The sequence below is a fragment of the Rhinopithecus bieti genome, unplaced genomic scaffold (assembly GCF_001698545.2).
Source record: "Rhinopithecus bieti isolate Rb0 unplaced genomic scaffold, ASM169854v2 scaffold_50877, whole genome shotgun sequence".
NCBI classification, from domain to species: Eukaryota; Metazoa; Chordata; class Mammalia; order Primates; family Cercopithecidae; genus Rhinopithecus; species Rhinopithecus bieti.
The window spans coordinates 2,690,331-2,713,428 of record NW_016821745.1 but is presented as its reverse complement, the minus strand read 5'-3'; the positions used below and the strand labels follow the sequence as shown (position 1 = coordinate 2,713,428).

At 38.6% G+C, this 23,098-nt stretch overlaps 1 protein-coding gene across 4 annotated transcripts in view; it reads right to left on the bottom strand.

Annotated features, from left to right (window-relative positions):
* Positions 1–6,540: 6,540 nt before the first annotated feature.
* Positions 6,541–23,098, bottom strand: part of PAXIP1 (PAX interacting protein 1) — a 60,080-nt gene continuing 43,522 nt past the window's right edge. For all 4 annotated transcript variants that reach the window (XM_017860586.1, XM_017860584.1, XM_017860587.1 and 1 more), the window contains 9 exons: positions 22,652–22,695; positions 20,171–20,241; positions 18,577–18,679; positions 17,286–17,454; positions 10,741–10,841; positions 9,520–9,654; positions 9,353–9,428; positions 9,208–9,268; positions 6,541–7,015 (listed from right to left, as the gene is read on the bottom strand). In XM_017860586.1, the coding sequence (XP_017716075.1) occupies positions 7,000–7,015; positions 9,208–9,268; positions 9,353–9,428; positions 9,520–9,654; positions 10,741–10,841; positions 17,286–17,454; positions 18,577–18,679; positions 20,171–20,241; positions 22,652–22,695 (776 nt within the window). In that variant the 3' untranslated portion in view covers positions 6,541–6,999. The remainder of the gene's footprint in view (positions 7,016–9,207; positions 9,269–9,352; positions 9,429–9,519; positions 9,655–10,740; positions 10,842–17,285; positions 17,455–18,576; positions 18,680–20,170; positions 20,242–22,651; positions 22,696–23,098) is intronic.

Sequence of the window (23,098 nt, the reverse complement as noted above, 5' to 3'; positions counted from 1 at the left end):
ACTGGGCTTAACCAGGAGCCTGCATATCTAACCACATTCTAATGCTTCAAAGGAGTGTCTTTCTCCTTGAACACAGTGTTTACGGATAAGAGAGCAAGCCTTGCTCAGAGCATGGGAACATAATGGCGATAAGAAGGCTTTCTTCTTCAGAGGCCTCTTGTGGTTTTCAGCAACTTACTGTCTCATATTTTTATGGCCAGTTTATGCAGGCATCCCATAAGCCTTTCTTCCAACATGGAGTGGTATTTTATTGTGACTTTAATTCACATTTCTCTAATGATTGGTGACACCAAGCTTTTTTTTCCATGTGCTTATTGTCCATTTATATGTCTTCTTTGCAGAAATGTCTATTTCACATCAATTACCCATTTTTTAGTCAAGTTAATTCTTAGTTGTTGAGTCATAGGAGTTCCTTATATATTCCAGATATTAATCCTTTATCAGATATATGATTTGCAAACATTATTTCCCATATGATGGGTTGCCTTTTCACTCTGTTGTCTTTTAATATATAAACATTTTACATTTTTGTGTAGCCCAATTTATATTTTCCTTCATTGTCTATGCATTTGGTGCTGTATCCAAGAAGTCATTGCCAAATCCAATATCATGAAGCTTTTCTATGTTGTCTTCTGAGAGTTTTATAGTTTTAGTTCTTAGCTCTAGGAATTTGATTCATTTTGAGTTCATTTGCACATGGTGAAAGGTAACATTCCAGCAACATCCTTTTGCATGTGGGTTTCCAGTTTTTCCAGTAGCATTTGTTAGAATGACTGTCCTTTCTCCCACTGAAAATCTTAGCACCCTTGCCAAAAATCATTTGGCCATATGTGCAAAGGTTTATTTCTAGACTCTCTATTTTATTTCAGCGGTCAATAAGTCTCTATGCCAACATCATACTGTCTTGATTGCTGTCGCTTTATAATATTTTGAAATCAGGAAGTGAGACTTCCAACTTCATTCTCCTTTTTCAAGATCACTTTTGCTGTTCACTTTTGAGAACAGTGATTGATCACTTTTGCTGTTCAATCTTGAGATTGCATGTGAATTTTATGGTCAAGTTTTCTATTTCTGGAAAAAAATGTCATTGAGATTGGTATTGCATTGAAACCATAGATTGCTTTGGTTGGTATTGACATCTTAACAATATCAAGTCTTACAATCCATGAACATGGGATGTCTTTCCATTTATTGGTATCTTCTTTAACTTTTTTCCTCAATATTTTGTAGTTTTCAGCACATGTATCTTTCACCTCCTTGGTTAAGTTTATTGCCACATATTTTATTCTTTGAAATGCTATTGTAAATGGAATTGTTTAATTACCTTTTCAGACTGTTCATTGTTAGTATGTAGAAACACAACTGATTTTTGTGTTGACTTTGTGTTTGCTGCTTTATTAGTTCTGTCAAGTTGGTGTTTTTGTTTTGGTGGTATCTTTAGGCTACATATAAGATCATGTCACCTGTGAACTACTCCATTAAGTTTTATATTTTAATTATATTTTATTTCCACATGTTCCTTCTGATATTTTTTCCAATCTGCTGGGTCATCCTTCCTATTTATTTCCTGCTAACATTTTAAGCCTGTCTCAGGAGATACTAACTCTGTTGTGTTCTCTCGTAATTCCAAATTATGTGGCTTTATTTCCTATTTCTATGTCTGGTGTGTGCCCATTTTTGTTCATGATGCCTTGCTTTCTTGCTACTTTCTCTGTGGGATAAGTATGTGTTTAGTCCAAGACGGGGAGGGGAGTTTCTCCAAGGAGGATTTGTAATTCCTTATGCAATTGTTTTAGGGTGTTACTAGCCTAAACTCTGAGCTTGAGGGGTTTTTGGACCATCTATGTATTGTGAATTAGTGCAGCGGCCCTAAGGTTCAAGACTGGCAGTGACTCCCAGGGTTGTTGGGGGCAGATTTAGGTTTATTTCTATTTCATATTTATACCTGGGGTATAGCCCTTTGGGGTTCCAGTCTTAGGGAAGGAGGATCTTCTATTTGACTTTCACTTTGGGCAGGCCCTGAAAACTTACCTTCTCCACAGTGAGGCTGTGAAACTCAAGTTCAGTGCTCTCAAGGCACTGGCCTCAGTGCTTAGCTAGCCCCTGAGTTCTCTTCTTTACTTAGTTCTTCGCCTGAGTACTCCTGTCTTGCCAGCTCATGAATTTATTTTCTATATCTACCTAAGGTTAGCATTTTTCATTTTCAGAAGGAGAACTAGTCAAGACAGCTGTCCACCATATTGCCATAGATACAAATGTCTCCCTGAAACCTGAGGTCTCATACCATCAAGATTCTCACCTCACCTTACCAACCACTACTTTGGTATCTTTCACTGACCACTGAGAAGTGCTCTTCAAGCCCCAGTCCTTGGCAGTTCAAAGGGTAATTCGGGAGCATTGACCTACAATTACCTAATGCTACTATGACAACTCCCCAGTAATGGAACTCAGCCTACACCTCTTACCCAACTTGTAGCCTTAATTTCACTATAAAATTCTCTCTGGCTGCCTTACCAAGTTCCTTGTTTATATCGATATGACTACTTTCTTTTCTCCAAATGTAAAATTTTTAGTTTAAATCATGAACAATGTTTTCCTTTGAAACACCCCCTTTTTCCCTAAGTCTATCCTAACTCCAGGTCTTATTCCTTCTTTTAAAGATGAATCCAACATGTTTTGTTCACTTACCTGCCTTCAATGTGTCTACTTTCAAATTAATCTTTCTGGAATAGTTTTTAATATATCCCTCCCTCCCCCCAAAAAGCTTAAAACTATTCCTTATTTTCCCTCCATGATAATTTTAGTTCAACACATTTTGAGCAAATGCTGACTAAATGCCAAGCAGTCTACAAAAATTTGGGATACTGTTAGTTTTCTATTGCTGCTGAAACAAATTGCCACAAATTTAGTGGCTTAAATTAGAACAACTAAAATCTATTGTTTTACAGTTCTGTAGGTCAGAAGTCTGTTGGGGTCTTACTGGAATAAAATCACTCTAGTTCCTCATATCTGTAGGACTAAGGTCCTATTTTCCGACCCAGTTTCCTGCCTTTCTCTTCCACTGTGAGGGGTTCCTGGCTTGCTCGGGCCTTGCTGAATAATGCAGGCTCATATTCCCATCTCAAGGTCCTTAACCTTAATCACACCTGCAAAGTTTCTTTTGCCACTAAGCTAACATAGAAGCCACAGGTTCTGGGGATTAGGTGTAGGACAGGGATCCCCAGCCCCCAGGTCACGTACCAGTACCAGTCCATGGCCCGTTAGGAAACGGGCTGTACAGCAGGAGGTGAGAGGTGGGCGAGTGAGCATTACCGCCTGAGCTCTGCCTCTTATCAGATGAGTGGCAGCACTAGATTCTCGTGGGAGCACGACTCTATTGTGAACTGCACATGCCAGGCATCTGGGTTGTGTACTTCTTATGAGAATCTAATGCCTGATGATCTGAGGTCAGTTTCATCCTGAAACACCCCCTAAACCCTCACCCAATCTATGGGAAAACTGTCTTCCATGAAACCGCTCCTTGGTGCCCAAAAGGTAGGGGACTGCTGGTCTAGGGTATCTTTGGGGGGGCTATACTTCTGCCTACCACCGATAACATAGGTGAAGAGGTCCTAAATCTGTTTCTGAGGCTTTATTAAGGCAGAGAGAAACAGATTGCAAACAAGTAACCACTCAGCTCTAAGACATCTATTCCACTGTATCAGAGAGGGCTGAGGACCCAAAGAGGAGGAAACTAGAAAGAATGTTTGCAAAGATCAGGAAGGCCTTACAGTCTAAATGAGGGGAAAGCTTGCCATGTAGGAATGGGAGTTCTTCCAATAGGAAGAGATGGCATATGAAGTGAGAGAGGCCTGTGAAGTGTTTGGCAGGGTTGGGTAATCACATCTGATTCCACGTGACTAATGGGAGTCAGGGGCTGGGATGGTGACATTACAAAAGATTAAGATGCTGGCCATGGTGGCGCACACCTGTAGTCCCAGCTACTTAGAAGGCTGAGGCACGAGAATCGCTTGAGCCCAGGAGGTGGAAGTTGCAGTGAGCCGAGATCATCTCATGCACTCCAGCTTGCACCGCAGAGCGAGACTCGGTCTCAAACAAACAAACAAACAAACAAACAAACGAAAGAAAAAAAAAAAGATGTGAAACATCTCATCTTGGACTCTGTTTTCTTTTTAGCATTAATATGAGAAACAGAATCTTATTTCAGGAAAATTACTCCCGGAACAGTACAGAGGGCAACCTGAAAGGAAAGGGACTGGAGAAAAGCAGACAAATGCAAACCTTGCTAACATTTACAAGAGAAAAAGAAATGAACATAGTGAGTGCGGGAGGGGACAGGTAGATAGGAACAGCTCTGCGGTTGGAGGAACAAACCTTGGAGATAAGGAGGGGTGACCTGTGTTTAGTTGCACCCCTGGAGGGTGGAAACTGCTGAGGAGCGAGCCCAGCAACACTGAAGTTTAGAGATGGAGCGGCTCAGCGGTGGGCGAGAGAAACTCCTCGGGGACACACGTGGTTCATTTCAGGAGGTAGCTAAACTTCCTACAAAGTTAGTACGTAATTACGCACTTCTTTTAAATTTAACAAAGTAATTTGGGAGAGTTTCATGGGGAGCAGCACTGAGGTTTAAAGAGCTGAGGATACAATTATCTTCATTTATTTTCTGTGCTAAAACATTTCTTAAAGTTGTGCAACTATTACTATTCAAATATTTTCTTAAATTACCAAATATTTGCTAGATTGACATATGTTGTTTAACTTTTCCTAATGAGACTAAACTCCTGGAGCTAGGATACTCATTATTTCTTCCAAGTTTCCTCTCAATACCTAGCATCTAGATAGATTAAAAATACACTTTTTGTGACCTATCATGTAGATAACTTTAATTATCCTACATGAAGAAACAATCTTGGGATGATTTGGATGGAATATTTACATCTTCATCATTGGCATACACATTGCCTGCCATTCCTTACTTGCCAGTGTTACAGAATTCAGGGTAAACTGAGGTGGCAGCACAGTGAAGGACAGCTGTTCATCTCCTCAGTGATCAGTCACCCCTGCTCACTGCACACTAGAAAAGTGCCTTGTCCAAGGGAGGACCTGCATTTTTAATTGCACTTTATGTTAACTTAAAAACTGGCACTAATTCAGTTATTGGAAGCCACTTAACTACGTTTTGAATAATTTGAGTTTATAAACATACATGATGTACTTTTTCAACTCTAAGTGGTGTGAAATCTAAACATATCAAGTATTTCCAATGAAAATTTCAGAAATGAGATGTCATCTAAGTGTAAAATATACACTGGATTTTCAAGACTTGGCACCCCTCAAACAGTAAAAATATCTCAGTAATTTCTAAAAATATTGATTACTTCTGGCAGAAGCAATATTTGGATGTATTGTCTACATATTATAACTAATTTTAAACCATTTATTGTAGCTACTAAAAATGTTTAAATTACACACGTTGTTCCCATATTTCTATTAGATGACACCGAGCCAGATGAAAATAGGATTAAATGAGATTTTCTTTTCATGTAAGAAATAATTTGTCCAATCTAATCATTTTTTTCTAGGAAGTATTTACTTGAAATCTTTTTATTTTTATATGTTCATCTAAGTCCCTCTTAGTCACCAAATCAATGCTTAACAGCTGTGCAGGCCAGTTGGCTTTAGACAGCTCCTGCAGTTTTTAAGGATTATTTCTTGGCAGCTTTTGAAAAAAAAGCACTAATTGAAAGGTTAATCAAATCAGTCATATTTGTATGTTGGTTATATAAACATCGTGTCTCCACCAAAGATTAACAGACGCATTATACTCTACCCAGAAGGCCATTTATTCTGTAATGATTGTCACTTGCCTTCAAGCTTCTACGTAGTAGGGAAGTACTTTGAATACTTGCAAATGAAAATTCTGATTTATGAAACGCTTCTGCACTTCCAGGATTCTACAGATTCTAAAATATTTTATAGCAACACCAATTCTACCTGTGGTACATGAGGGGAAAATGTCAGTTCTATATCTACTCAGAGGTAAGTCAATATCTCTAAGTTTATTTAGGGACAAAAATATAAGCTTAAAAGTAGACATATTTTGAGGCACAATGTTTGTTAAAAAACAGCTCTGAATGTCTGCGACAGCACTGGTCAGCACGACCTAAAGATATTAGCAGTTACTGCTCTGCTTATCTGTAATAAACCGACGGTCTCCTACCATTTTATTACACCTATGATCCAACAAGACGTGTACTGCAACAGGGTCTGGAAAGAAGCAGGATAGATGGAAGTTCCATAGCGTCACTGGCTCTCACTGGTTGCGCCTGTGTTTAGTGATTGCAAAATAATCGGAATCCACCCCTGCCTGGGATGGAGTTTATTATGGTGACAAAAAAGGGGCTGGCTTCTAGAAATTATTTCTTGAGGTAAAAATTTACTGGAAAATATTTTGTCTTGAAATTACTTAAAATGTGATCCAGTTTGATGTAAATTATAAGTTATGCAAAAAATGTGGAATAATAAAGGATTACTCAATTCTAAGTTCAAAAGTACATTTATTTAAAATGTGGGCAAGATATCAATATAAAAGAAAACAGAGTATAAGAAATAAAAATAATCAAAGTACAAAACATTTCAAGTCTTTAACATCCATAATTTAGAGATAGCAAGGTCTTTATTTACACCATTTTATTTCTAGTTGAAGTCCCATAACAGTTTTGTGAAAACATTTAAAAACCTGGCAAATGAATCATAAAACCTAATGTGGGCTCTTAAAGTCATATAATACAAAACATAATTTATGTTTCCTCAGAATAAAATTGCACATCTTAAAAAGATGCAGTATATTTATTATATCTGTCTTCCTGCTTTACAGTCTGATCCCCCAAGAAAGCAGCTGGAAAACAAGAGCACGTGAAGAAAGCGCAGCAGCTCCTTGCCAGCCAGACAGCTGGCCCTGCACCGCAGGAGTCAACACGCGCTGCAGCCTAGACGCCATCAGTTAAACTTATACGTAGGCTTGTTGAGGAAAACGACTTTCAAACACAAGGCAAAAGAAAAACATGAAACCAAGGGTTCCAACATTCATCACCCAGTTTCAGGGACACCCTCGTAGGAATGCTACAGCCTCTTTCTTACCATTCAAACCAATCGCTGTGCTGCACACCCACATCACAGGAGGGCCTCAGCCCTGACACACAGGCTCACTCAGCCCAGGGACATCAGCACCTGTGCCAGCTCCCCAGGGGGATCCATCATGCGGCCAGAGCTGAGGCCCAGCAATAGCTGAAGTGTCCTTTAATTAACATGTACACCACACAACCCCCAAAGGCTGACATCCCCAAAGCCCCAACACAAACAGCTGATTCCTACCTATTCCTTCAGGAGCAGGTGCTGACCTCTGCAATTCTAAACCGTCCGCTTTGGGCAAAATTAATCAAGTTACGGATATGAAAAAAGGCCCCCAAGGTAATACTCACAAGTCACCCCTATAACTTTTAAAGCAATTTCTTCTGAAAGTAAATGTAGTATAGAACAGGCTTTCACGAATACAAATATGAATGCCAGAAAAAAGTCTGGAAAAAATGCAAGAGTACATATTGTATAAAAACCAAATGCTTATAGCATATCTGTAAAAATTTAACAGGCCTCTTATCATTCCTATCAGTAGCTCCTGCAATAATTTTCTAATAGATGACGGTATGGAATACACCAAGCTCTGATATGAATGATAAGAGCGTTTCTGCACCAAGCCTCATTCCAACTAGGCAGGCTATTTATGGCTAAACATGACATTGGCTTCTGGGACTGAGGCAGATTTTACTTCTTTTTTTTTTTTTTAAAGACAGAGTTTCACTCGTTGCCCAGGCTATAGTGCAATGGCGTGATACTGGCTCACTGCAACCCCTGCCTCCCGGGTTCAAGTGATTCTACTGCCTCGACAAGTAGCTGTGATTACAGGTGCCCGCCACCATGCCCAGGTCATTTTTTTCTATTTTTAGTAGAGACAGGGTTTCACCATGTTGGCCAGGTTGGTCTTAAACTCCTGATCTCAGGTCATCCGTCTGCCTCGGCCTCCCACTCTGGGATTACAGGCAAGAGCCACCACATCCAGCCAAATTTTACTTCTTAAAAGCGCTTTTCTCTCAGTGATATCAAGGTCTTCTGTCTACTATTATAACCATAAGCTCTTTAGGGTCTTAACCCTGAAGAAAATGTTTGATAAATGTAATTAACTGGATGAATGTCAGTGTATTTAAATGTAAATATACTTAAATGTAATCACCTGGATGAAACAGGCACACACAGAGGAAAAAGCTCGGCAAGGATGGGCAGCATTCTGACCTCTGTGCCTTACTGAAGCAGTACTATCCCAAACACAAAATTCCCCTGCGTAAGGAACAGTCCACTGAGGCTGACACTGGTCAGAGGTGGCAGAGGCTCCCACCCTCACAGAGGGGAGGAGCTCAGCCCTCCAGCCTCATTGCAGGAGCCACAGGGAGAAGTCCTGAGAAAACCCTGACAGAAGGCCCTCCGCAATGGGAAACGGAAGTTGCAACAGAATTTTCCCATCATGACCTGTAAGGCATGTTTTGCTTCACTGATGGGCTGTTCATACATTAAAATAATAATTCAGAGATTTTTAATAAGGAATTCAAATAACAGATGATGAGCTTTATTTTTTCCTGAATGTCTGAAATAGAAAAAAGTCTAAGCATGTCATTATTATAAAGAATGACCTTTGCATTTTCCTGACATGTTGATAAAGTATTCATTCTGCCACTTCTATTTAGTAGAATTTATTTCCCATCCCAAAGTTCCTGAGTACAAAGACTATATACGAACTAAATTTCATTTTGAAAGCTACAAACTCAAAAATGAGCTGATAAGAAGAAACATGTATTTATTTTTGCAATTATGTTCTATTTTATCTAATTGTCAAATACTTTAATACCTCCATAAACTAGACAGCACAGATCCTTTCTAATTAACATCACCTATTAAAACTGAACTCTCAGCAAGTTAAGAGAATGTTTTCACTAGCAACTCAAATGAATATTCTGAAAAGAATTGTTCACTGCATAAATCACAATAGCAAAGAAAGGAAAAATGGCTTGCAAAACAGGAAAGGTACTGCCTTATTAATCTGGGAAATCCGTTTCATATCCAACCCATCTACTTTTTATTCTCTTTTGAAAAGGATATGATTCATAGTCCAGCGTTTGTGTGAGTACTCCGGTCAGAACGAACTCTGCATTGTGAACATCTGAACGGGGGGAAACAGAGACTGTTAGAGAGATCCACTGCTGTGTGTGCACACACACTCACATACGTAAGCAGGGAAACATACCTATGCCTCTGGCAAAATATTCTCGGCATAAATGAAGGTCATTTTCACAGGATATTAAAATTATTTCCGACAAACTCTAAGGAAAAGAAAATGAGTTTCTCAGTGACCGAACACTGACTCTGATACAGGGCAATGACGGACTCGCTGGTGGACTCCACTCTACCCACCGAGTTCTGCTTGTGCTCCATGAGTTTCCGGAAAGATGGTTGCTTGGATAACACCTTTCCTCCTGCACACTCTACGATGGCCTTCATAGTGGAAAGACTGGGGCAGATTCCAGGTGTGATGTAAAAATACTTTGCCTAAAATTAAATGAAAATATATGTATTGTGTTCTTAAAATGCTTTAATTTTTAGAGTACATAATTTTCATAGATTCTGCCCTGAGATTTTTGACAAAATTTCTAATTTTATGACATTATGAAGCTACTAGTCTCCTACTAGCACTCAGTCTGAAGTGGAAGAGGAATCCAGCTATGTAAATGTGGAATTTAAGCATTTTCACATGTTAAGTATGCCTGAAGATGATTTAAAGTAACTAGAACTTAAGTCCCTAAAACAAATTGTTTTGTGAATAAGCAATAATATTGCAAATATTTTTCACACATTTCTATATGATTTTAAATCAGCATTATATTTCACCACACTTATCTGCCCAGCAACAGCCTCTGGCGTAGCATGCTGCCTGGCTTGTATCCCTTTTCTTTATTTTATCCGTATTATTTGAACTCAGAGCAGGAAATGATATTGATGCTTAAGATTTCATTATCTAAAAAGCTTGCTCCTGAGGATACCACAAAATACTATTCTGTCTTAAACTGCAAATCATTTCTAATTCCTGTTGACTCCTTAAGAAGGTTAAAGAACAGATTATCTTTATTGATTTACTTAGTTCTTTGATACAAAAAAAATTCCTAACTGTTCTAACACTCATCTAACATTTAAAAATCTTTAGTTCTGAGTTATATCTATGCACACTGAATATTTTCCCAAGTATCTTCTCCAGCTGAATATACATTTATTGACAATAGTATGAAGTAAGCAATGTCCTCTAAAGATTTATTAAAAGCAGAAAAACGAACATGCCTCTTAACAATTATTCAAAAACCTACTCCTTGAACAACTTATTTCTCATAGATGTATTTATTAAATTTGTGTACTTATTTTTAAACATTATAGTAAAGAAAAGTTCTCTAGAGATGTGCTGTGGTTCACGGGAGGAAGACCTCCAGTGGCAATGTCCAAGAAGGAAGCCAAGTGGTAAATGGGATGCAGGGTGAGCCCAGCTCCCCTGGAAGTGCACTTCCCATCAAATCACCTGGTAGTTCCCTTCAGCAGGTCCATGCGTTATGCTTACTTGGACTGATTTACTTTTCCCTTAAAGTGTACCTTAAACAGTGGAGAAACATGTGCCCGTTTTAAGGATTCTTCCAAGCTGAAAGAGAAAAGTACTTCTGCCTCAGCATCTCGGAGAATGTAGTTCTGCTCATCTGGAAAACAGAACAGCACATACTCTAAAAAGTGTGGACACGTGAAGTGTGGCAGGTGTGACCCACAAAATCCTCACCCATATTCAGGTATGTAACATTACAGCTACATTTACCTGTACACCTTCGGAGATCTAAATCTCACCATTATATTTCATTTACTTCCCTCTAAAAACAGCCAGACCAAAAAAAGACAGGCAGGTATTTTTTCTCCTAGATCAGTGGTAATTAACCATTTGGGGTCATAAACTCTTGAAAAACATAGGGCTGGGTGTGGTGGCTCATGCCTGTAATTCCAGCACTTTGGGAAGCCGAAGAAGGAAAGCTGCTTGTTGCCAGGAGTTTGAGAACAGCCTGGGCAACAGAGTGAGACTTCATCTCTACAGAAAAATTTTAAAATCAGCTTGGCATGGTAGCATGTGCCCATAGTCCCAGCTACTCAGGGGGCTGAAGTGGGAGGATTGCTTGAGTCTGGGAAGTTCGAGGCTGTGGTGAGCCGTCATTGCACCACTGCACTCCAGCCTGGGCAACAAAGTGAGATCCGGTCTCAAAATAATAGTAATAATTTTTTTTTTAACAACAAAAATGTAAAAAAAGAAAAAAAATTACTGAAAAATATGAACCCTCTTCCCATAGCTGCTCCTCCCCTCTTTAGCCCCAACTGTGATTTTAATACACTATTATAGGAAGTTCACAAACTTTCCAAGCCCACAGATCTCAGGTTAAAACCTCCAGTCCTAGAAAGACAAGCTTTAAATAACTCCATCCAAGTGTGTGTGTGTGCGCGCGCGCATATATATTAAAAAATGTTATATATGTTTTATATGTTATATATGTTATATGTATGTTATACACACACACACAAACTCAAGGACTTGTAGGACATTGGAGTCATTTGGCTGAAAATCAATTGTGAATTTACCAAAATTTCAAGATTCACCAAACATACATTCCTTTTTTTTTTTTTTTTTTTCTTTTTTGACAAGGAGTCTTGCTCTGTCGCCCAGGCTGGAGTGCAGTGGCCGGATCTCAGCTCACTGCAAGTTCCGCCTCCCGCGTTTACATCATTCTCCTGCCTCAGCCTCCCGAGTAGCTGGGACTACAGGCACCTGCCACCTCGCCCGGCTAGTTTTTTGTATTTTTTAGTAGAGACGGGGTTTCACCGTGTTAGCCAGGATGGTCTCGATCTCCTAACCTCGTGATCCACCTGTCTCGGCCTCCCAAAGTGCTGGGATTACAGGCTTGAGCCACCGCGCCCGGCCACATTCCTTTTAAGTATATAAAAATATACAGCAATTTATAAAGGATAGTTTTATCAATTTTTAAAGACTTCTGACAATTATTAATAATTGACAGATTTTCAGAGTTTTCATAGCAACATTTTAAGAAATGTGTCAAAAGTTAAAGATCACAAAATGTTTCAATCTTCCTATAAATATGTCTCATATTCAGAAAACCATTTCTTCTCCTCCTCTTCCATTTCCTACCAACCAAACAGCATAATAAGGCAACTCAAATCCAATAATATATACATCAAAAGCAGAAAACAAGGAAAAGTGATTTGGGATTGGCAAACTGGGGTTGCCAAGATGACACATATTTTAGGATTTGTGGGCTATGTATTATTTCTCTTGCATATTCCTCTTCTCTTTTTTAAGCAATATTTTAAAAATGGAAAAACCATTCTCAGTGTATGGACCAGTCTGCTGGTTGCTCTGGGCAGGAGCAACCACATCATGACAGAAACGCAGGGATCTGTTCACCAATGGTTAGAAATACAAATTCAATCCCTGAGTCTACCAGCGGGTAGAGGGGCTTTTTAGGTGAAAGAAGATAAAAAATGTCTAAAATTTGGAGAAAGAAAAAATGATGAATTAAAAAACGAACAAAAAAAGTACTGTCACACATGAGATGGTGTATTTGAAGTGTTACTTTCTAGCGGAAAAATGAAGGCTGATATGCCTTCTGAAGAACTTGTGTGAGATCACCAAGTAGTAGTTAATGTTTATGATAGAGAAAATACCACTGAGCGTGGTGGCTCACACCTGTAATCCCAGCACTTTGAGAGGCCAAGGCGGGCGGGTCTCTTGAGGTCAGGAGTTCAAGACCAGCCTGGCCAACAGGGTGAAACCCTGTCTCTACTAAAAAATACAAAAAAATTTAGCCAGGTGTGGTCATGGTGGTCCCAGCTACTAGGGAGGCTGAGGCAGGACAATGGCTTGAACCCAGGAGGCAGAGGTTGCAGTAAGCCAATGGCACTACTCCACTCCAGCCTGGGTGACAGACTGGGCGAGACTCTTGTCTTAAAAACAAAAGAAAGTAACATTGAAAAATAAAATAATACAGCTAAGATGATCCTGTCACAGATGAGACATTGAGATTTTGGTTTTTTCAAACAGGGTTATGTTAACTTAGTAGTAGCAATGTAAAGACTCAACCTGAACATTAAACTTTTTATGGAAGTACAAAAGAAATGAGTATCCTAGAAATTGATTATAATATTGATGTCTCAAATTTTGTTTAAATTACACATCAATATAAAATCCCAAAAACATGCACCTACCAAAACAGGTGTAGAAAAGAGTCCTTTCAACAAATGATGCTGGAACAACTGGACATCCATATGCAATAAAAGGAATCTGGACACAGACTTTACTCTCTTTTAAAAAAAAACTGACCCAAAAATGGAACATAGACCTAAATGTAAAATGCAAAACTATGAAACTCTTAGAAGGTAACACAAGAAAGAATCTAAGGGACCTTGAGTTTGGCAATGACTTTTAGATACAACACCAAAGACACAATCCGTGAAAGAAATAATAAGTAACCTGGACCTCACCTATTAGAATGGCCAAAACCCAGAGCACTGACACCAGCACATGCTGAGGAGGATGTGGAGCGACAGGAGCTCCCATTCACTGCCAATGGGAATGCGAAATGGCACGGGCACTTCAGAAGACAGCCCGGTGGTTCCTTACAAAGCTAGACATACTCTTACCATATGATCAAGCAATTGCACACCTTGTTGATTTACCAAAAGGAGTTGAAAACATGTCCACACTAAAACCTGCACATGGAGGTTTTAGCAGCTTTACTGATAACTGTGAAAATTTAGAAAGAGCTAAGATGTCCTTGTGTAGGTGAGGGGCTGAACAGACACATTCTGACAATGGAATATTATTTAGTGCTAAAAAGAAATGCACTATCAAGCCATGAAAAGACATGGAGGAAGCTGGGACGTATATTGCTAAGCAAAGGAAGCAAATCTGAAAATCCTATATACTGTATGATTCCTAATATGTAACATTCTGGAAAGGGCAAGACCACAGAAAGAATAAAAGATCAGTAATTGCCAGGGGTCAGAAGGAAGGAAGGAATGAGTGGATGGAGCACACAGGATTTTTAGGGCAGTGGAACAACCCTATATGACGCTGTAATAGCAAAATCACATCCTTACACATTTGGTAAAACCCAATGACTGTTCAAGGCCAAGAGTAAGCCCTAATGTAACTATGGACTTTGGGTGACAATGACCCAAATATCAATGTAGCTTCATTAACAGTTAACAAACATTTCACTCTGGTGTGGGATGGTGACTGTAGTGGGGGTGGCAGTGTGTGTGCATGGGTATGGGCGGGGTATATGGGAACTCTCTGTACTTTCTGTAATTTTGCTTTGAACCTAAAACTGCCCTAAAAATTGTCTATTTTTTAAAAAGAATAATTATAAACCGGGAAAAGTCTCTTAGGAAATCCTAAAATATGGAAGATAAAATATGAAATATGTTTTCTCAATATTAAATGTTTATAACACACCAAACACTTATTAACAGTGCTATAAAGAAATAAAAGCTAGTCAACCAAAACTTCCCATCAAATAAGAAACTGTAAACTTTATATACAGATAAAAGAACCAGATTTTCACAAACTGAAACTTGAAAAATTAAGTAAATGGGTCATTCACTAAATTGGCTGCTTGGCAAACTAATTTTCAAAGAATTAGCATGTTCTTGGTTGGAAAAGAAAAAGAATAAGCAAAGTCAGAAAGTAATAATAAAGATCTCTAAGGCTGGGTGTTGCCCAAAAGCAGCAGACAGAGCCAACAGAGGCTGGAACATTACAGACCCACTTTCCCCCCAACCCAGGCTGCTGTATGCCATGCTCCCACAGCAGAAGCTAAGAAATTACACTCACTATCTCCATTAACCAATAGATTATCTCCTTCTAAATTTTATAACATTATACGAAATTGGAAACTAAAATGTTTCTAGTCATTGTTTCTACCATGTTTTTCTTCTGCCTTCATTGTTAAGTTTTATGTTTCATTAATATCTTTTATTTTAGTGTCAAAAAATTTTCAAAATTTCAATTAAAAAAATTTCTAAATACCACTTAATACATGCGAGCCTCATTATTCACAGATTCCGTATTTGCCAATTTTCCTTCCCTCTGAAATTTATGAACCCACAATCAGTGTCTGTGGCACTTCAGTGGCCATTTGTGGACATACGTGGACTGGAAAAGAATCAGTCATCCACATGAACGTTCCTAGCCAGGAGGAACAAGGCCATGCCTTGCCTTCCCGTTCCAGCTGAAATGGTGAATAAGCATCCTCTTTGTGATCTATTTAGGGCTACTGTTTTCCAATCTGTGTGCTTTATATGTTGGTGATTTTGCTGTTGAAAATGTCCCCAGCCCTAAGTGCAAGAAGGCTGTGATGTGCCTTATGGAGAAAACATGTGTGTTAGGGAAGCTTCATGCAGGCATGAGCTACAGTGCTGCTGATCATGAGTTGAACGTCAATGAATTAACAATATACATTGAATAAGGTGTCTTTAAACAGAAACACACATAAAACAAGGTTATATATGAATGGCTGATGAAAATGTAGTGAACAGAGGCTCTCAGGAACCTAACCCCGTGTTTACCCAGAGGCTACAGTAGAGCATTCACTAACTCAGTGTCTGTGCAACTTTATAGAGCATAACTACCTGAATGACAAGAATTGCCTGAATATCATACTTGAGGATTTAGTCTTTTCTTCAGATTAATGATTTATTCTTTCCTGTGTCTTACTGCCTTAGATACAGTATCATAAAATTTTAACTTTAGTTCGAGTTTTGCTATAAACAGCAATCTTAAGTATCTTTATTTTTCTAGGTTTTCTCATCTGTAAAATTAGACTACATGAACTTTAAGATATATACACTTCTAATTTATTTTCATAAACATGAATTATATTTAAAATCTGTGGCTAAAAATGTGACATGAATCTAAAATATTTTAAATTTAGAAGACGGATTTAATGATGACTTGTGTCTGTTAAATGATAAACAAGGTGAGTTTAGCCACAAGAGTGTAACGGGACCTAGTAGCACCCCCTGAGGCCTTGCTTGCTCCACAGCCACACGCCTTGCTCTTCCCTTCCCTATATCTTTCTGCTTAAGGGGTCGGGGGCGAGGGAGACATAGGTGAGAAAGTGTGAGAACACGTCAATACAGGGCAAACACTGGCACAGAGAAATGAGCATGTGGATGCTCTAAATCAGGAGCTGGTAATCAATATAACTGCTACACGATGGAGTAGCCAGGGAGTTCAGTTTTAGTGCCAGCGTGGTTGGGGCAGAAAGACCAAATGAGAAAAAAGACAGAATTTGGTGAAGCTTGTCATGGGGCATGTGCCTCTTAACTGCTCAACCCAGACAGGGCCCAGGGGAGGATGGAGGACACAGCTGGGGAAGCTGAGAGGTGCTGGCCTAGATGATGCACTGGAAACACCAACTCCGCAGACACAGGGTGACACCACTGCTATGCAGGACAGTGAGGGCACACAGCTCCCCTGGCTACACAGCCTCCATGAAGAAAAAAATCGCTTAGAATTTATACTTATTTTATACCTAGCAAGATTCTAAAAACATTTAGGTGTATATCAACCTAAGAAAAAACTATCTTTTACATACCATCTCTAAATGTGACTCTTAGTAAAAGAATTTCTCTTTTGGGGCTCTGAACAATGGAAGATAGGCAAGAGGACATAGATGTCTTTCCCTCCTTATATAAACTGATATTCAAAGTGTATTTGAGTAGGACATTTACATACACCTGTTCTCTTTCCAAATAAAGAAAAAAATTATACTTCCCTGCACTTTGAAAAAATCTCACTTTACAGCCAGATTTCCAAACAAAATATACTAACAAGAAAATAAAAAGAGGGACATGGAGCTTGTTTCCCCCCTAATATTGTCCAATTTACCAAAACTTTTATACTTAGGATAAAATGCAAAGACATCAATCAAAGAAATCACTGGGGATATGGAATAAATGTATAAATTTAAATGAATAACTATCACAGTTAAAAAAATAAATATTTGTTGGGATGAAAGAGATGAATTCAAGGAAAAAAAAGTTTATTTGGCATTAAAAACAAAGTTACTGGTGTTGCTCCTTACCAATGAACTTCTGACACCTGAAGCATTCTTCCAGCCACTCTGGCGTCACTATGTGCTTCACGACAGAAATCGCCGTCAGGAACTTCACAGTGCGAGTCACTTTGCTGGCAATGAGATGCGTGCACTTCTGTGCAGACTCTGCAACCTCCCCACCGAGAATGTAGAGCTTCTAAAGGTCACAAGCACAGGTCAGAAATGAAAAAGTTCAGCATCCATAGAGCCACACTGACAGAGAGTAACACAGAGGAATACCTATCTAAAGACAAGGTTTATGACTGTCATTCTCAGCCACAGAAAACAGTGTGACAGGTAAGACAAAACCTATAACTACAGGAGAAAAATAAAAAGGAGAATTTATCATTTACATTTCTGTAGTTTAAATCCACACAAATCAAGATTAAAATATGAATTCTCCATCAAGCATCAATAACATATCTCCATGAATAAATTAAATGACATGAGAATGATGCAGCTCACTTCACAATGGAGAGTAAACAGCCAAGACTTGCTAGGCCGAAACTGGTGTTAATGAGGAACATTTACCTGCTATCTTCGTTTTCTGAAATGATGGCATAAAAACTGGCTAAGACTTGAGCATATAAAAAAGCGACCTCCTAATAACTATCCTCACATTTTCAAGGTGGAGAAATTAATTTGTTCTAAATGTGTAATAGTAGCATTTATAATTGTTTATTTTCCTTAAAAAGGAAACCAGGAGTGAAATGTATGAATCCACCATAATACAGGTCAACTTATACTCTTAACCATCCTTTCCCTTACCAAAACAAAACAAAATCCCATCATCCTTTGGGTTGTTATTTCAAAAAGTATATTTAAAACCTGTGCCCATTTATCATCTAAACAAATACACAAACTCCCTTTGGCCTCACTCTACCCAAGAAAACTAATCTTGGGTAGACTGTGTTTCAATCACAGAACTTGAAAAGACAGTTTTCCTTCATGCTGGATGTCTTTATGAATACGACACAGAAGGAGACTCGCAAATGTTCATGTGACTATTAACATGGTTCTCGGCCTATGCTAACAAGAAAGCAAAGTATCTAAGTATGAAATAATAGCACAGAACATGGCAGGAAGCCACTAAACATTTACCTAGTTGTTACTATAAATACTACTAAAAATACTTCATAAATATGCACTATAAAGACTGCTATAACAAGATATTCCTGACTATCTAAACTATGTAAGTTAATAAACTGCTGATCTGAAGTAAATATATACAAAAAGGAACATTGCCAAAAATCCTTGTACGAAGTAGATGAAATTTCACCTTAATATACTGTTGAACCTGGACAGGCTCGAATCCAGTGAAAAGCACAAAAGGGGTCAATTCCGGAGTTAGCTTTTTAGTGGGAGGTGGTATGTCTTCAATTCTGTGGAAGAAATACACATAAAATAGTGGTGATTTCATATTTACTTACAATGAAAATTTTCTTTAGAAAACAAGGGATTTCAATAGTTTAACAAGTTTTAACTGCACGTGGTTTTATTATTAAAGGAAAATACAATGAGCTATCTGTCCTTCCTTTCTTTCCACCATTTCCATAAAGTCACCTTCCAAAAAAGACTACCTCTGAAGCTTCCAAGGGAGGCATCCAATTCACTTTTGGTTAAGATCAATACTTCCTTCTTCATCAATCCCCTCCTGATTAATTTTTTTAATTGGCTTTCAGAAGAAAGCGAAGTTGCTTCTAAACATCACTGATTTTGCTAGCTTTATACTTCATTTTTTTCTATCAAGTTTTTAAGCTAACCTTGTGTGACTCAGGCCACTCCTTGTTTGCACATTCACCATCACTACAAGTCAGCCGAGTGTTGCTAGAGCTTCCAGTGTCTTTTACATTCTAGCCCTCTTCAACCACAAATTATGAAAATGTGGCTCTGCTCAAGCACACATTTTAAATTAAACCTTTTTGTTTTTTACATAACCCTTAAAATTTTTAGATCTTTTTTTCAGCTTATTATTTTCTGAGACAGTCCAATAAAAATTTATTTTAAAATTTATTTGTGGCAATTTGATGATAGCCTTAAAAAATGTCACATAATTAGGATTTTATTACAAAAGTCAACAGTTCAGTTTGTGTTTTGGAAGTGGGGAATGGAAGGAGGGACAGAGGAGGAGCAGGAAAGAAAAAGATGAGGAAACTGGTAACTGCAAAAAACAATTCAAGCAGTTATATTTCACCAGGTACAGTCTGGAAAGAAGAGTTTTCTAGAATCAAGGAAGAAAATAAAAGCTCTGTTGGTTTGCTCCTGCATTTGCTATGCCTTACTAAGTAAATGATTGGCAGGACATCATTATTGACTCCTGCTGGCCGACATGACACTAAAATGATATGCATCTCAATTTACATACTCCAAGCCAAAACCCAACATGCCATGTGCACTGCACATGTCCTTCCAAAGGCTTTGGGTCTGGATCCTCCTTCCCACCATGGCCAGCACTGCTCTGTCCTCATCGAGAACTGGCAGATCCAAGGAGCATACCCAAGACGACGCCACAGCCTACACGCTCTCTCAGCACCTACAGCATGTTCTTCAGCCGTGCCCAGGAGGCCTGGGGCTCCGTGGTGTACCTTTGAGCTGGGCTCTAGACCTCCCACCCCATATCCACCACTGTAGCTTCTGTTTTACATGGCAGAGATGGGCTTCTTATGTCACTTAAAGAAAAAGACTGAATTTTTTAAAATAAAAAATATACTGGCCTATGTCATTAAAATGAAATAAAGTTGTAAAGCAAAAAGCAAACTCTTTCAAATCCTATTTACTGCAAAACATTTTAGAAACGTTCCTCAATTGCCACCGATTTTCCAAAGCAGACCTGTGAAAGCCAGCAATAAAATATTTAAGGTTATTACTCATACCTGGCTCTTTTGGAAGAAGGCTGGACATTAGCTACTTCATTCTGTTTCAGTTTGGGAGGTAGTCGTACACTCTGCAATTAAAATATTGTCGACTTTAATTCAATCAATCTACTAAGTAATACAGTAGCTTCCAAAAGATTTATGTGTCGAATAATCAAACTACTTAAACATATACAAGAATCATGTTCTTCTTCACCACATCAGAACTAGTCTTCACCTCAAAAGATCACTAGGACAATGCAAGCCGGGAGAAGAAGCTAATATTCCAGAGTGAACCTCTGTATCGTTTTCGTTTTTTGTTTTTTTCTTTCCCTCTTTATTCACAGAATCCTTTCGGTACCTTAAAGTATCTTTGTTCCTTTTTTTCCTCCATGTTACATACATGCAGCCCTCAACCTTGAACTTCTCAGAATGGTTTTTATTTCAAATATTTTGTCCTATGTCCCAATTTAGAATGTGGAAAACATGACTGAAATCACACCTCTGCCCTAAGACTATTCCTAAAAGAGAAATTTCTCCTATGAGATTTCACAAAAGATGTTACATGACAATCAGATCAGCACTGCTTGCTACCAACAGCCAGACAAGGTACCAAAACCTACACTCTGCCTCAGCAACATGGTCACATCCACTAGGACCAGCTCCAGTCCCTGACCCTGGAGCAGAAGCCATGCTAAGCACAAAGAGAGCAGGAAGGAGATGGGATTCCCTTGTGGGGTCCCCACCACAGTCAGCATCTCCATTCTACCCTATTCCTCGTTCACTCCTCCTTCATAGTTTCAACTCAGAGGTTCTTTGACTTGTGTGGACCAACCATGTCTTTCCCAGATGTTTTATTACTTGAAGGAATTGCTCTCAATCTTATTAATTTACTTTAACTAAACTTATTTTTTCTAAATATTGCTGCCGTATCTAGACAACCAAAATAAATATATCTATAGAAAGCATTCAAAATCTATTAGCCCTGTCATACACAGAGAATCAAGCTTTATAATAATTTGCAGGAAAGTTTATTACACTTTTTCTTATTATAGCCTTAATAAGAAAACAATTTCTCAACTCTCTATTTCCAAAGATCGCATTTAAGTCTCCAAATTGTCATTCATTGGTACCAAGAGTAGAAACAAATGGTGGGATAGGCAAAAAGGGTAAACTGGGCCTCTTTGTCTCTAAGATTTTTAGCTTTTAATTACTGATACAAAGCCACGAGAGAAGCTGACATCTGGAGCCCCTGACAACTTCAGAATATAAGCCATATAGTTTGGGAGGAAAACTCTGATGACCACTTTCTCAGTGTGAGCTTAAAAGCCACCATAAAATTCCTTTCAGCTAAATGAACTGGGAGAATATTTGCTTTTGCTGATGTGTCAAAACTGGTCATGTCTTTAAAATTAAAATCATAACTACTAGTTTAAGCTAGGAAAAAAATACATCTATGATCACATTATCATTAGCAAGAAGAAAACAAGACTGTGGCTTGGGGGGCTTCCTCAGAGACTCGGGATGATTATCAGCAGCTTCCAGATGAGATCTGAAAAACGAGTAAGTCAGTAGATAAATAACCAGAAACACAGGCTTGGGTGTTAGCTGCTAATCCTCATGACACTATTCTCCTCAGCTAGTTGTTCAAGTAGCACAAACCCTAAATTACCTCCGTATACAATAGAAATGTGGTGAAAACTTGGTGGGTCCATGACATGGAAATCCATTTTTCAAAACAAAGGTTAGTATATAACAACATGAACATAAACCAAAGTCTTAAAATTACACTACTATTGGCCAACAATAAAAAAATCTGCTATTCTCAAAGTGCTGATGTTCAGCCAAACAGTGGGAAGTCACAGCAGACAAAGTCTAAAGTGAAAAATTATTGAAGTGGTCCCGTCTGCTGTAACTTAGGAAATACGAATGTGGGGAAAAGAGAAAACCAACTGATTTTCCACTCATCACACTTGACAGATGAGAGAGAATGCAGAAAGCACCTCTCTGTCTTGTAACTAACAACCAATGGCCCTCACACTTCAAGAATGGCCTATCCTGAAAAGCAGAGACCTCAAGCACTGTGATGTGACTCCCAACTCAGGACACTATGAAAACATTTCCCCCTCATCACGAGACCCGGGACTCCTTAAGTTCTGATCTGTAGCCCCAAGTAGGTTACACATCCATTGCTTCCAATGGTTCTTAAAGTTCTTGCCTTTCTAACCCCACGAAAAACAAGACATCACCTTTGATTTTACTGTTCTCTATAAGCAATCACACAGCTCTCTGAAGCAAATGAGCCCCTCACATGTATCTATAAAAATAATGACAATCACATCCTAACAATTAAGAGAAAAATCAGTCCTAGGATTTACTGGAGTAGATAATTCATTTGTTATCATGTTGACAAATTACTAATTTTTAATTTATTACAAATACATCCCTACTGCATTTTAATAATACAGTAATAGCCAAAGCAAGGTTATTAACTTGACATACCATCAACAACTCTGCAGACACTTTTAAGGGAACTCTCCAAGCATCTAAAGAGAGAAACATATTATTTTTTATGATAGATACACTGTTCAAATAAAAAGGCCTTTTTGTAAAAGTCTTCCCTGATAATCCTCAACAGACAGGTGGCTTAGCTGACAATACTTAGTAAGGATAAATGTTTAAGTACTATAATGAAGTCTTAAAGAAAGCTTTCCAGGCAAGGTGAGGGAATGCTGCTGCGTTCGTTTCACCTGCTGTCCGGATGAAGCAGCACTAAGACCACTGGCAGCAAACAATAAAGCAAATGCTGCGTCTAAACCCACGGCATTCACCCTCCTACTACCGCTGGTCTGGTTGTCTGGGTAGACATTTCTAGGCCTGTGTCCAACTCTGGGTTTCACACAGTCTGGCCTCTAGCAGGCACAAACCTTCTTGCCTATCACAGGAGCC